Below are 15,580 nucleotides of genomic sequence, written 5' to 3' on the forward strand. Positions count from 1 at the left end.
TGTAAGTTAAACACTAAGCATAGGTCATTCTTTAGAAGATCACAGGAAGCCTTTAGTGTGGACTTGCATCACACACTACTGATGATTGGTGGGATTTCTGATAAAAACTTCCCATTAAGCTGATGAGTTTTCTTTGGATATCTATTTTTGTTTGGATATCTGCTTTTGTTCTATGTTATTTTGTTATTTGAAAACTTGATTTTTCTAGTGAATGACTTTATCCTTCCAACCCTCTCATTTTTTAACCTTTTTTTCTAGTTCACTGGGTTGTTAGTAAGTTAAGTGACTTTTTAAAAAAATTTTAAGGCTGAAATTTTTTAAATAAATATTATTTCTACATCTTTTGATTCCCCTTCAAAAATATTTCTCAATTACTTTACCTGTTCACGCAGCTCCTGATGCTGTTGTTCCCTTCTTCCCTAATTCCAGATGGAAGTGAGGTCAATGAAGAAGTGTCTGAACAACTCAGTGGTAATTCATAAGATTGAGTAAGTGGGAAATGGAGAAGTAGAGCAGAAGATAGGCTAGGTAGAGAATATGACTTAGGCAATTAAAATAGACAGTATTTTCTTTTTTTTTTGCCACTGAAAACAAATGACTGTTCTATATATTATGGAAGTAGATTTTAGACAATATATAGTTATCTGCTATAGTCTAAGTAAAGTCTTTAATACTATACATAATAACTTATATAGTATGCATTTTCTATGTATATGTTTTTCCAAGTGTCACTTTTAGACATTGATATTTACTAAAATGTCAGAGTCTTTGGGCTTCAGGGAACTCAGCATGAAATTTCTTTCAAGACTGTTAGGAAAGGCACCAGGTGTCCTTCCTTCATCCAGAGGAGACCTGGTCAGAACTGAAAGGAGAGGATTTTCTTTTCATCTAAATTTAATGACTTTTTAAGCCCTGTTTTGAAAACATGAACAATAAAATAAATTTGAAAAATGAAGATATCCTTCAACTTCTGTGGTTTAGAAGCTGTCGGTCTTTGGTCCATAAGTAAACTTCATTACATTTTTAACAACTGAGAAATTTATTTTTACAATTGTGAAGTAGTTTTAAAAAGAATAAATTTCCAATCCTCTTTCAAGATGAAAACTGTAAAAGGGAATATTTGGTCACAAATATTCAGATTAAATGTTAAGGTTAATAGCAACAATGCATTTTACATATAATTTAAAGAATTAGTTTCCCCATAGCTTCTTTGAAGGTATAGATAAGGAAATTAAGATCTACTCATAGAAGTGAAGTGACTTGTTTGAAGTGACAGGATCCCAATCTATATTTTCCAAGATGAGTATATTTTCAAATATGGCAAATACATGTGCTTGCTACAGACTTTGGATTAGGTAGGAGATAAAGTAGAGATGTGTAGGTTTTCCATCTGGATCTGAGTACTACTACTCATCAAGACAGAAAATTGAGTACCTTCCCTTCCAGGCTCAGAATTGAAGGACAGTTTTCCCCATCCAGGTGAAATCAGTGATCCATTTGTACTTCTGATATCCAGGGCCCAAGTACAGAATCTATAGCTTTGTCTGTGGAATCCCAGTTTCTGCCTTTTATCTTTGAAACAGAAACTTACTCAGTTGTTATAGAAACTGACGAAAAACAGACCCACCACTACTAAATGACAAAGCCTTCTCTACTGGAACCTATTTGTGAGGGTAAATGGGATGGATTTAATTATTCTACCTTAGAGAATTACGAACTCAACAGAAAGTTGTAGAGCTTTCTTTTTCTACACTGTAAAAGTGAAAAGGAGCTCAAAGAACAGGTTCAGAACCCTGGACAGAGGAGTGCTATTCTTGATAAATAAAGAAGTGCAGGTGGAGGAGTAGTGAAGGGCCTAAAAAGCCTTCCATGAAAGTAGAGAAAAGGGGAAAGAGGAGAAAGAAATGAAAAGGGTGGAAAACAGGAATAAACATAATACCCACCGAAAAGAAGAAAAGAGAGGCGAGGGACAGCAGAAGGAAAAGGGAGAGGGAGGGGAAAGGAGGCCGAGAGAGAGAGGGAGAGACAGAGAGAAAGATGAAAAGAGAGCACACACAAAGCAGTCCTGAATGTTTTGCTTAAATTCTTGCTTTGCTGTTGAATCTTGCAAAGAATAGTTTGAGTTTATTTCCACACAGGGGCGCTGAAGCACGTTTTAATGCAGCAAAAATGAATGAATACAAAACCCCTGAAAGGTGGAATTCGCTTGCATTCTTTTATCCCTCCCCCTCATTTACGATATAAGCATCATAAAAGTTACTGGTTCCCCACATCTTAGCCCGTACCCTTTTTATAGAGTGGATGGAAGGGGACATAAGGGAAACAAATCATTCTGCTGTGTTGTTGGTGAGATGGAGTGGGTAGCATTATATAGAATTGCCTCAAAATATTAAACTGGGCCTTACCTTCTGAGCTTAAAGCACTTAGAAAGAATCGCTTTATTTTCCCCCCGTTTCCCGTTCCTCGGTAAAGGATCGAGAAGTTAGGGCATTGCTAGCAACCCAGCTTGATTCATGTGTAACGTCTCCAGAAGCTTCCCCATTAACTCCTTCCTCCTTACAAGTGATCTTTCCCGTGCTTCAATCCCATCTTCTTTTCTACCCATTCCACCTCTTTCTCTCGTAAAATTAGATGGTTTTGTTGTTGCTATAAGTTCTGTATAATCCCCCTCCCCTCCCCCGGGCAAAACGAGGAGGAGCACCTCTTCGGACAGAAAAGGGAAATGAAAGGGAGAGGGGAGGGGATTAATAAGCGAGCAAACCAAGGTGCTTTGCATGTGGGCTCCTACTTCAGCTTTGCTTCCACTTCCTCTTCTTTCTCCTCTGAGTTTCCCACCGCCCTCTTCCCCAAATTCATATCTCCCTCAAATTCATATCTCCCTCCCTTACACGCATGCTTTCAGCAACCTCTGCTTCTCTCTGCACACTGTTGGTATGCGCCCTCAGAGGGTGTTGTGCCGCTGCCCAATCCTGAAGCGCCCCTGAAAGCTGGCCCCCAGGAGCTGCCTCTTGGGTCCCTTGACCCTACTCCACCCTTTCCGAACGGTTTCTTCTTTTCTGCTCGTGTTCTTTTCCCCCACTGAATTCCGAACCACCCGGGCGCCATTATCCCAGCAGAGATTGGGGAGAGGGGGAGAGAAGGAGGAATATTGGGGGGGGGGACGTGGAGGGGACAGGAGAAAGGACTAAGAGAAGGAGTGCGAGAACTAGGGGAAAGGAGTCAAGGCAGACTCCAGGGGGAGAGGGTGTGGGGGAACCAAGAGGAGGAGGAACAGCGTGAAGACTGGCTTTGGATGTTTTCTGGGCTCTAGATGGTGCCAAATTTCTTGGAGCCCGGGCATTTTCCCTCCCTTATTCTGCCCCCTCCCCTTTGATTAGGGCACTTGCAACGGGATAGGCAAAAAAAAGAAACCAAACACACATATCCATCAGCCCCCCCTCCTTGTTTAGATGTGCTGAGAGAGAGAGAGAGAGAGAGAGAGAGAGAGAGAGAGAGAAGCCCAGCGGTGACTTCAGTGTGGCATGCTGTAGGGAGCAGCAACGGCCTCCTGGTTTTTCTTTTTTTGGGGGGTGGGGGGAGGGGGGAGGGAGATAGTCAGAGAGAAAGACAGAGGAAAAAACAAAAAAGAAAAAGCTATTGAGCGTTTGACTGATGGCTTCGCTCTACCAGAGATTCACAGGCAAGATCAACACCTCTCGGTCTTTCCCGATTCCCCCCGAGGCAAGTCATCTTCTAGGCGGCCAGGGCACTGAAGAAGAAAGCAGTGGGGCTGGGGGGAAGTCCCCCCGGCCCCCGGTGCCGTCGGCACCCCAAGACCATGGCGCAGGCGGCCGGCCCCGGTTCCAGTACCAGCCCCGGAATGACTGTGAAGAGGAAGATGTAAGACTATCTTTCTTTGTTGGTGACTGTGGCTGTGTTGGCGGTGGCGGTGGCTTTTGAAAAGCTAGCTTACGATATGCGTTTTCTGAGAGTACCTTCTTTATAATGTTTAAACCAACCATCCTTCCTTCCTTCCTTCCTTCTTGTCTCCCCCCCCCCCACGCCTTCTTTCCTCCTATTTCTCTCTCCTCCCCCTTCCCCTCCCCGGAGCTCCCACAAATGTCATCCTTGTGCAGTATATCGGTCATCCCCTCCCCTGGCAATGGGTCCCTGGCAGCGACGTCGGGCCAGGAGTTTGGCTAGTGTGTCTATGTTTTTCCGGCGCTCTCATGAGCCCTGCTGTGAGTTAGTGGGTTGATTTTGTTTGTTATTCTTTAAACCATATCAGTGTAGTCTTCTGAAGGGAGGCCACGGCTCTGTCTCTGCCTTTAAGTTTGTGTGTGTGTGTGTGTGTGTGTGTGTGTTTCCTTCTTTTTACGTCTCCTGGATGATGAAGTCGTGGATTCTGTTTTTCCCCTCTGTTTCCCCCTCCCTCAGACCCTTCTTTACTTCTTGAATATAGACAGTATCCCGTTCTTCTACTCACTTCTTTCAGATGATGCTGGTGTCTGGTTCTGTTTTATTATTATTTTTAAATGATCATCGTTTGTTATTTTCGGGACCAGAATTCTATATCCAGCCTTGCTCTGGTCTGCTGCCCCAGAGCTCAACGCGTGCTCCGTAGATAGGTTATACCTCTGGTACTCACCCCTTTTCTTTGCCTTGGACGGACAACTCAACATTAGATCGTATTAAGTGAAAACTTCTCCACATGCACGTTTCCGCGGTTTCAAAGGTTGGATTTGCATATTGCCTTAGTAACGAATGACTCACGCAGGGCACTTGCTGCCGTCCCCGCTGCTGGGTCTGATAGATTGGAGAGTTAAACCACCTTACATCGATCCCTTCCAGGGCTTTGATGGGGTGTGTGTGATGGGATGGCGGGTGGCGAGAGGGGGGGGGGGGGGGGGGGGGGGGGGAACTGTATGCTTCCCAAGGGAAGAGGAGGAGGAGTGATATCATTTTTTTTCTGATTTTTTTCTTTTTCTTTTTCTTTGTTTTCTTTTTTTTTTTTTCTTTCTTTTTTTTATGTGAGGAGGGAAAGTCCAGCCCAGACAATACATCAAACGTTCTAGTCCCGCTGGTGTCTGCTAAGCCTGTGACCACTCTACCTATGTTTGCTGCGTGAAGTGTTGCATTATAGTATCTGTGCTTGTTTTTTCAGTCTCTCTTGTCCTGTACCTCTGTGTCAACTAAAGATCACAGCATATACTGGAAGCCCCAATTCTAGTTTCCCCGAAGTCATTTTATGCACTCCAAATTCCCTACCGAGGCATCCTATGCACTTGCTGCCAAGAGAAGTTTCAGGTCTTAGATTGCAATCTGCCTCAATTTACGAGTTCCAGTTTATGGTAGGTTACCGGGGGCACTCGCCTTGAGGCCTAGACAGGTCTAGAGAGGCTGGTCTTGTTAAGACACTGTGGGAGCTCTGGGTTTTGCTTGTCGCTTAAAAAAAATAAAGTTCTTTTCTTCAAAAAAGGTAGAAGTACGTTTTGTTTTTCTTTGTTTTGTTTTGTTTTTTGAGGATCAAATGTGTGCGTGAAAAAAAAAAATAAGACAGAAAATAAGAAAAACAGATGTAAGCTCCGACCTTGCATAAGAATTTTCCTTTGGATCATTTCCCAAAGCCCTTCATTAAGAAACGTCTTCCCCCCTGGCTAGCTGCGTCCTAAGGGATGTGAACGAGTTCTTAGTCATCTGGGTCGCCGACTAACAGCCCTTTAATAATGGGGTGAGGGAGTAGTGGGTAGAAAAAGTAAGACTTAAAGATAACAGTGGTTTAGTGAGGGGGGGGGGCAGGATTGGGAAGGGGGAGACAAGGTAACTGAGCTGCAATGCAGACAGATTTCTCCGTAGACGCTGGTTTTCTTGAGTCTGGCTTAAATTTGGAACTATATTGCCAGAGCCAGGAACGTGTGACAGGCACCAGGAAAGGATCCTTTGTGAAATTTCATCCCCGTAGACTCTAGGTGTCGCTAGGACAAAGCAAAGACACTGGCTTCTGGATTTCCTATCAGACATTTTCTCAGCTCTGATTTTTAAATTTATTTTATTTTATTTTTTTTAGCTGCTTGAAGCATACATTCCCTGCTTTTAAATATCACAGATGTCTGGAACTGTTTCTCAGATCATCAAACCGGTTGGACTGAGAAACAAATAAGGAAATTAAGACATGAAAAGGATTTTTGTTGATATGACTCACAGATAGACCTTTAACTAAGTCATTAAGAGTGTAAGGTCGAGTAGTTGATGTGCATTTTTTACCCCAGAGAAATATAAAGGGCATGTACTTTTGTGGGCCTTATATATATGTTTATAAAATTGTAGATCTATCTGTTCATGCAAGTGTCTGATGTGTATGGCCAATGCATAACAATGTATTCAGTATATGCAGCCCATATAGTAATCCAGATTCATTTTCCAGTATGTAGTTAAGCTAATGCTCTAGAGCATTTCCCCCTCAACTATGTCACCACCTCCAAATTAAATGTAGCACATTAAACTGTTAGAGATGGATAGATTCAATTTATCTCTTCAAAAGCATTACTTGCATTTCTCCAGGGATTCATCCCAGTCTTTAAGAAAAGGGATCAAAGTAATGAAAATTTTCTCTTTAAAGAAATTTTAAAATATGAGAATAAACTCTTATACTTTCACAAACATAACATGGTATTGCTTGCCTCTTTGGGCCTTAATTATTTTGAATCTTTCTCTCCCTTTACATTCAGTATTAGCAAGGTGATTCACAGCTTTAAAAAAAAAAAAAAAAAAAAAAGACATCCTGCAAGAATCCAAGAAATTGTTTAATTGATTTTTTAAATGAAGTTGGGGAAATTGTAAATGTTTATTCATCCTTATTTTAACATCCAACACTTTACATATGTTTCTGTGGGTGGAGGGGGGGCAACATTCAACAGTTGCAGAAATTTTAAAAGTATTGTCATTTTTTCCATATTTGATTAGAAAATTGCAAAAGTCACTTGTTAGCTATCTCAGGTGCTGAAGGGAGCTCTCTTCCCTATCCAGCCCACTAAATCTTTGTCACATTCATCAAAGAAGTCTGAACCAATTTGCTGGAAGCTTTATTGCTCTTTTGTGGCCTGTCCCTCACTGCAAGCAGTTCAGCAATCCTCCAAAGCAGTTTTCTGACCTTGATCACTGGGATCACTATACACATAATGAGTTTCTTTCTTTTCTCCTGAACAGTTTTTTTCTCCAACTAAAACAAAAAAGGTCTCCCCAATTCCTCAAATTCCTGCACACCAAAGACAAATGAATGCAGTTCTGGACCAGGGGTGTGTGTGTGTGTGTGTGTGTGTGTGTGTGCATTTTCTCAAGTGAAACAAAAAAAGAGTAAGGTAGCCACAAGGGCAAGCATAGATAAATGAAGTGTAAAGGTTGAAGGAAGAATAATTAATTGGCAATATATTATCTGCCTGCACAGAATACATTTGAAATGGAAAAAAAAAAGATTATCTTGCAATTTTTTCCAATGATGGTTTCATTGTTATTACTAATTATAATTAAGAGCCAGTATTTTCAGAGGATATCCCCTTTTGGTGAAGACCACATCTCAGCTGTAAAGATTTCAATTAGAAATATAAAAAGGATAGCTAGGGTCTCTTTGCTGTCTCATATGTTTTTCTTCTGGGCTGCTTCTTTTCATTTTAAAATAAAACACTTGAACCCCTTTCTGGGGAAAGCATCAAATATTCCAGAACTAGGAGAAATGTCTTATATAAGTTTTTTTTATTATTATTATAGCTTTTTATTTACAAGTTATATGCATAGGTAATTTTACAGCATTGACAATTGCCAAACCTTTTGTTCCAATTTTTCCCCTCTTTCCCTCCATCCTCTCCCCCCAATATCAGATTGACCAATACATGTTAAGTCTTATATAAGTTTTAAAAGAAGTTGTCTTTTAAAAAATGTTTAGTTTGTGTTAGTTTGTAATACAATATATATTAACTTTTAAAATATAAAATCAATCAAGATCCACCTCAATTGAGACACAGAAATTGTAAATGTTTAAGCAGAACATGATATCTTTAAATTTACACTGATAAACATTTCTTAGTCTCTCTTTGAGGCACAACCCATAGACTGTTATTAGTAAAAACCCATCTCTTCATATTCATGTTTTCCCCCTTTGGAGGAGGGAACATGGATAGTATATAGTAACTTAATATTCTATTTAAATATGACATTAAAATGAGCTAGTCAAACACTTACTGATTTACCATTAATATTGCTGCTGTCTAATCTGTTCTCCATCTCCATTCTCGGGATCCTCCTAACTTGCCCATATTTTTTCATCAATTTTGATAGCTTTTTGGATCCCTTAACTACTTGTTTCATTGCATATGGGGCTTCAGAGATCTTCTAATCTATTCTACATCAGTAGCTAAGAGGCCTTCTATACTCATAATCATAAGATGATAATTTGATATAGAAATTTCAAACCTTCCATACCCTACCTTTCTGGCCACAATCTCTTTATCTTCTATTTTACGATCTCTCTCTAAACAAACAAGTCTTTCCTTTTTCCCCACAATTTATTGGCTAATTCAATTAGCTCTCTTTTGATTTTGCTTGCCTTGGCCAAGTGACCATAATTAGTCTCTTCACAAGGCCTTCAATAATATCAGAGATTCCCTAGTCCCCTTAGCTTCTCCCTAATTTTCTCCATCCTCATTTTATCCACTTTATTCCTGCATTTGAGATGCAGCATAATACTGGAAGAAGTCATAGAACTATAGTGAATTACCCTCTTATAATTCTATTTTTTTTCCCTTTCATTTGGTCTTTTACTACTTCAATATTTATTACCCTTCATCAATTCTCTAGCAAACTTCCTAAAATGGTACTGCAAATTTCTTCTCACTTCTTCAATACTATTCATGTTTCTTGTTGTTTAGTAGTAGTTTTTCAGTGTTGTCTGACTCTTCATGATCCCATTTGGGGGTTTCTTGGAAAGATACTGAAGCAGATTGCCATTTCTTCTCCAGTTCATTTTACATATGAAGAAACTGAGACAAACAGTCCTTGCCTAGGGTCATAGAACTGGTGTCTGAGGCCAGATTTGAACTTAGGAAGATGAGTCTTCCTAACTCCAGGCCTGGCACTATAATTACTGCACTACCTAACTGACATTACTTTATAACATAATCTCTTTGTAGAAAACATGGAGGTTTTTCATGCATGAAGTTGCCTACATTCCATCTTTTCTGCCTTTAATATTTGTATGAGTTTATTCTCTTTTAGTTTTGCCTGTATTAAAGAAGAAAAGAAGAAAAGATATAACTTCAACGCTATGTTTAAATCTGTCCTTCCTTTGCCCTTGATCTAATCCTAGCATATCACTACTATGATCTTGGTTAATTATTCCTCCCACCCTCTTCTGGAATCTTCAGTCTTTTCCAGTCTCTATTTCCTCACCAATCATTCTCTCCTTAACCCCCTGTAATCCAGACCCTACTTCTCTCACTGTTCTATAATTATAATCCTATATATCACCAAATGACCTGCTAATTTTATGAAACATAAGTCGTTTCTCAATCTTCATTCTCTTTGGTCTACTATAGCATTTATCTACCTCTTCCTTTTAAATTCTCTTTTCCCATGACATTCACAATGCCATATTTGCCTAGTTATTATCCTATCTGTCTAAGCATCTTTTGTTTTGCCTTTTTCATTGAGATGCCTCTTCCTTTTCCTGATCTTAAAACACAAGATTCCATAAGTTTATGTAATCAATTTTACTCTCTTCTCTGTCTACACTCTTACTTATTTGGAGATCCCATATAGACTCCAATCTTAAATATTACTTATGTACAAGTAGCTACCAAATTTCTATATCTATCTCTCAACTCTCTACACAGCATTGATATCATATCTTATCAAAATGTCCACTTAGGTGACTTGAAATTAGTTTAAATTAAACACATATAAAATGAAATTACTCTTATTTCCTTGAAAGCCAACCCCTCTTTCATTACTTCAGTTCTTTCTATTGCTATCCCTCCTATTATTCAGGCTAAAATCCATGGCATCACCATAAATTCTTCCGTTTACTTCTTCCTCCTCTATTCTTATAGCAAATAAATGATCAAATTCTATCCATTCTATCACAGATATATCTTAAACCTGTTGTGTTTTTTTTTCCATTTGTATTTCTATCAATCTAGTTCAGGCTCTTACTGCGTCATACCCGAATTGTTAAAATAACATATTTTTCTCCTTGTCTCAAATTCCTCTTCCTATCCAGTCTATGCACCAACTAATATCTATTTTTTTAAAAATAGGACTTTGATAATATCTTTTTTCTGCCCAGAACCAGAACTACTTTTAGTGGCTTCTTATTGCTTATGCAATAAAGCCTGAACTCTTTGGCTGGCTTTCAAAGCCTCCCATGATTTAGTCCTGTCCTTCTTTTCCAGTATAAAATTTATCTCTTAATCTTCCCCAAACCTGACAACTTCATTTATGATCTTCTGAATACTACTTGCCCTTTCACATCCCCATTTTATAGCTTACCTGGAAAATATTTCCTATAATATCTCCAACTTTCTAAGTCCTAACTATCTATCAATACTCAATTCTAACATTTCTATAAAACATTTCATTATTAACCTATCCTGAAGCAATCTCTCTCTTTTAGAATTTTTGAGCATTAACAATAAAGTGCTGTTTTAAAAATACTAATAGTGACCTTATGATATTTTTTCTATTTTGTTTTGAATTAGTATTAAATGCCTTGTTAATAATTAATTTTAGACATGATAATACCTGGTTTCCTCAAGTAGATTATAAGTTTCTCAAGAGCAAGGACTATTATCTTACACATATTTTTCTCTCTCTCATCTTAATTCAGTAGCTATTGAAAAATATATTGTCCTTATATGGTAGGAAAAAAAAAACAAGTTGTTTATTCATATAACAGTATGGCATAAATGTATAGTTGTGTTCTGCTTTACTCTGTAGTTATATTCCTGAAAAGTTGGGAGTAAATCAAATTTTTGCACATTGAAACATTTTAATATAACAAACTATAGAAATGACTGTAGTATAATAATTGTGAAATGAATAATCACCCCTAATTTATAGTATATGTAAATACAAATTTGCATATATTGAGTTTCCTTAAATCTAACTTAACACATTTTTTCCTATTTACTTAAATATTGAATAGACTCAGGATTTCCCAAATGTGAGTAATGCAGTCAGGACAATGATTTCAACAGTTCCATTCCTTTTCACCCTATTCAAATGGCATCATATTTTTTTTCATAAATTCTCTGCAGAGGATCTATAGAAGATCTTTCTCTTATTCTTTTCTTATGATGATATTAGCCTTCAATAGAACCATTGGGTTAAAAGATATGATTGGTTTTATTATCCTTATTGGATACTCTCTCGCTACACTCCAGAATATTTGCACTTTTGTAGTTCTATCAGAAGTTTGTGAATATTTATTTCTTCATAACTCTACAAATATTATAATTTATCAATTTTCCAGTCTTTTAGCTCAGTAAGTAAAAGGTCTATGAATGTTTTAAGATTATCTTGAATTATATTTCTCAGATTATTTACAATTTTGAACTTTTTCATGTATTTATTGACAATATTAATGTCCTTTCATCATTGCTATCCTGGGAAGTATGAATTTACTAAGTGCTTACTATGTGTCACATGCTGAGGATACAAAGAGAAAAATTATATTGTTACTTATATCAATATGTGCCAATCTTAATAGATTTTGTATGACAGGGTTTTATTTGTCTTATTAACTTGAAACATTTTTTCCTGATCTATTTCTTTTTCTTTAATTTCAAAAATACCATTTCTCTTACATGAATATCTCTCCACTTTTTTATGGTCAAAGCTATTTATGTATATATAAGATGTATATATAAATTTATAAAGAAGAAAAAACCTATAAAACATGAATTGACCTATAAAACATGATTGAATTAAGAGGCAGAATGGTAAAAGTGAAATTACATCTATAGCTATAGATATACATGTATGTGTATATATTCATAGATGTATGTATATGTAGATACACACACTTATATATACATCTACATGTACATAGACATACTTGCATGCATTTATATATGTAAATATGCATATATATATCTACTTGTTTTTTTGTGTTTGTTATCAATGTATTCTTTGAATTATTCCTCATTTTCTCAGTCTTATGCCAACTGACTTGTTTTTCTATTCATACTTATGTTTGATAACGTCCTCTACTATAGTTACATTGAAATCATTACTAGCAATATAATGTATCCTGATTTTGCTCAATGTATTACATTATGGTGTCTTTGGGGATCATTTGTAAGTTGATGTTTTTCTGAAATCATTATGTTTAAACTTTTATAACTGAAAATTGGGATCAACTTTTCATTTTGTTGGTAAAAGCACACTACCTGTTGAGAGGGAGGAAAGAGAGAAATACTGTCTGAAGCCAAAGCCTGAACTCTCAATTCTTCTCCATAATTGGCAGGCGAATAGTAAGGTTACAGAGAAGTCTGGAAACAGATTTCTCAGAGTCTCTTTTTTCCTATTGTCTTTGATGCACACTTCCAAAGTAATTTACTTGTCTGTGTTACCTGCAGATCTAAGGAACTCTAGAATATTGTAATAGCAGAATATTAATTTATATTTTGTGGCAATGGAGTAACCTCATTTTCCCTTTTGAGATTAATGTTCTTATATTATAAAGTGGACAGGAGTTTTTCTAGATGTTGGCTTTAGACATTTTTTCCTCCATAAAATAGAGCTTTTTCATTTTTCCAAAGCTTTCTCTTCTTTGGAGTCACAATGATTAATGAGTTTAATTTTTGCAAGCAACTGCCAGGAGGTGCTGAGTAAGATGTACATGCTGATTGTGTATAACCCTGTTCCTTTTAATTACTTTGATGATAACAATGCATTAATCAAATGCATGAGAAATGCTTCCATGTAATGTACAATATTGATCCCTTTCATAAGGCTTTGAATATAAAAATGATAATCGTAGTAATCCTTTTAAAACTATATTCTGCCTAATGCATTAAGTGTTAAAGGCATTGAATTCCCAAGCAAAATGCTATTGTTTGATTCCATTTGAGACTGTAATGATTTAATTATTTTATTTACTTTCTTAAAGAAAATTTATTTTTTGTTATCAGAATTTGTAATATGTAGCACCAGAACCATCTGTTTTGCAGAACTTTTGTTTTTTAATAGAAATATAGAATTTTAAAGTTAGCACAATCTTAAGAACCATCTTACCCAGCTTCCTCAATTTACAGATGAAGAGAATGAGTTCTGAAAAAATTAAATGAGGCAAGTATCGAATCATGGAACAGGAGTCCTAAATGTGGAAGCAGAGAATCTTCTTTGAATCCCTGCCTTTTGAGTGTCATTTTTGCTTTCTGACCTTAAAGTCCTTCCTCTGAAAGATGAGATTTGAGGCTGACTTACCCTGAAAAGGCCTATTGTAGCTCTAAAGCCTCACCACTGACCATCATTTTACAACTGATTTTGGGAGCAGAGTTGGGACTTACAACATTACAGAATCTCTGAATTAGAAAGGAATCAACCCATCTTTTTCAACTGAAACCTGAATAGGAATATCATATGTGACATACTTTTCAGAGTAGTCAGCTAGCTGTCTTTGAATCCAATTCAGGATTTCTGACTTCCAGTGATTTCTACTTTACTTTCCTGCCTCTTAATTCAGTCTTTAGGCTGTTATAATTTATGAACTTTTAAAAAATAATCTAAGTATTCATATCATTACCATCATCATCATGATGTTGATAATTCACATATAGGAATATATGCCTTTATGTGATGACATACTCTGATCACTGTAACAGACTAAAGAAGTTTAGTTAAATATTATAATGACCACAGAAGTCTGAGAATGTTTGGCTTAGATTTACTTTTCGAAGTTTTGGGGTTTTCCAGTGTTTTATGTTACTATGAGGCATTTATTTACAGACATAAAAAACACTATCTTGTGTAGCAAGGTTAAAAAACAATGGGGAATTCTAGTTAAACGAATGTAAAAATTAGTAATTATAAGCCCTACAAATGTCACTAGCCTTACAAAGAGGTTCAGATCTCTGCCATCTATAGGAAATTTGTCATCAAGTCCTTTCTCATCCTCCTACCCACCAAAATAACAACACCATCATTGACCTTCTAAGAATTGAAAGTATACCATTATAAGTATAACCATTATAAATTGAAGATCTTTTCACTTTCTTTTAAAATGCAAATAACCCTGGTACAAGTCACACTTTAAGCTGCTATTAACATTTTATCAGGGATTACATTACAATTAGATGAAAAAAAGGAGCTAGCTAGGTTTAGGTGACAAAAAGAGAGAAGTCATGGGAAGGAGGGATGTCTGAGGGAGAGCACTGACAATTTTACCTACTTCACAATTTTATCCAAAGCTAGTCCTTCATACATTGATGAATAAGTTTCTAAGAATAAAAGTATAATAAAATCAACTCAAGGTAAAAACCATACTGAATAGAAGGGAATGGTTGATTATTCAGAGGAGAGACACAGAACTTGCAGAGCCTGAGGGTCATCATTATGTAAATCAGTTCTCATCTGACTGTAGACATTGGATTTCTGGTTGGTAGAGTTCCAGCTAGAGTTCCAACTAATTCTTATTCCAAATACTTTTTGGACAACTTTTTTATAGTTTAATCCAACATTTATTTCTTAGTATGTGTAAGAGTTGTTTCTAGGAAATTATTATATAGTAGATGACAATTAGCGATATGAAACAATATAGTTTAGCTACTCAAAGGCATATAATAAACAAATAAACATAAAGGTATTCACACATATGTATACATGTGAATATATTTTATTTAAATTATATGCAGTAGATGGAAATAAGTTTACAACTAATTGATAAACAAAAGGCAGTATCACTAAACTAGCTTTGTAACCTTAGCAAAACAGTATATTTTTAGATTTCAGTTTTCTCATTTGTAAAACTGAATGAGGAATTAGAATTATAGGATTTAGAATTTGAAGTAACCATAAAGATAACTTGGTCCCCTTCTTTCAATTTACAGATAAGGAAATTGAAGATAAGAGAGTTTCAATGATTTACCTAACGTAACATAGCTAGGAAATAGCAGAGATTATTTTGAACTCTGATTATTTTACCTTTCTACACCAATTTGCCTCTTAAGAAATGGCAACTTCAGTCCCTGAGAGAAAAAATGGAAGGACAGAAATTCTGAATCTCTCTGGAAATTAGATTTTGCTGGAAGTGTTCCAAGAACTTGAATGACCAGGACCCAGGCCCACGGAACAGGGAGCAATATAACATTGGCTAGTTTAAAGACCATCTTGGAGAGGTTGACAATGATTTTATGAAGGAAGCTGTATCATTCTCAGGAAGTATATCTAGCCATCTGGAATTGTGGGATTGGACTTTGTGCTCTCTCTCAATCACTAGCTCCTAATAAATGCCCAGTACAAAATAATTTTCATTTCTGATGGTGGTCATTTTTCTGAATCTGGGTAAGGAAAAAAAAGGCATTGATCCTCCAAAACTCATTGTGTTTTC

General features: G+C 36.6%; 1 protein-coding gene across 3 annotated transcripts in view; it reads left to right on the forward strand.

The window, feature by feature from the left end:
- The window catches only part of DPP6 (dipeptidyl peptidase like 6), a 1,318,691-nt gene that overhangs the window by 329,321 nt on the left and 973,790 nt on the right, over positions 1 to 15,580 (forward strand). The window contains exon 1 of one of the 3 annotated variants that reach the window (XM_031941253.1): positions 3,497 to 3,879. The exons of the other annotated variants lie outside the window; for them this stretch is intronic. Coding sequence (XP_031797113.1) covers positions 3,652 to 3,879 — 228 coding nt within the window. The 5' untranslated portion in view covers positions 3,497 to 3,651. Of the gene's footprint in view, positions 1 to 3,496; positions 3,880 to 15,580 lie in introns of those variants that run through there. 3 annotated transcript variants of the gene reach the window in all.

Source organism: Sarcophilus harrisii, chromosome 5, assembly GCF_902635505.1.
Source record: "Sarcophilus harrisii chromosome 5, mSarHar1.11, whole genome shotgun sequence".
Lineage (NCBI taxonomy): Eukaryota > Metazoa > Chordata > Mammalia > Dasyuromorphia > Dasyuridae > Sarcophilus > Sarcophilus harrisii.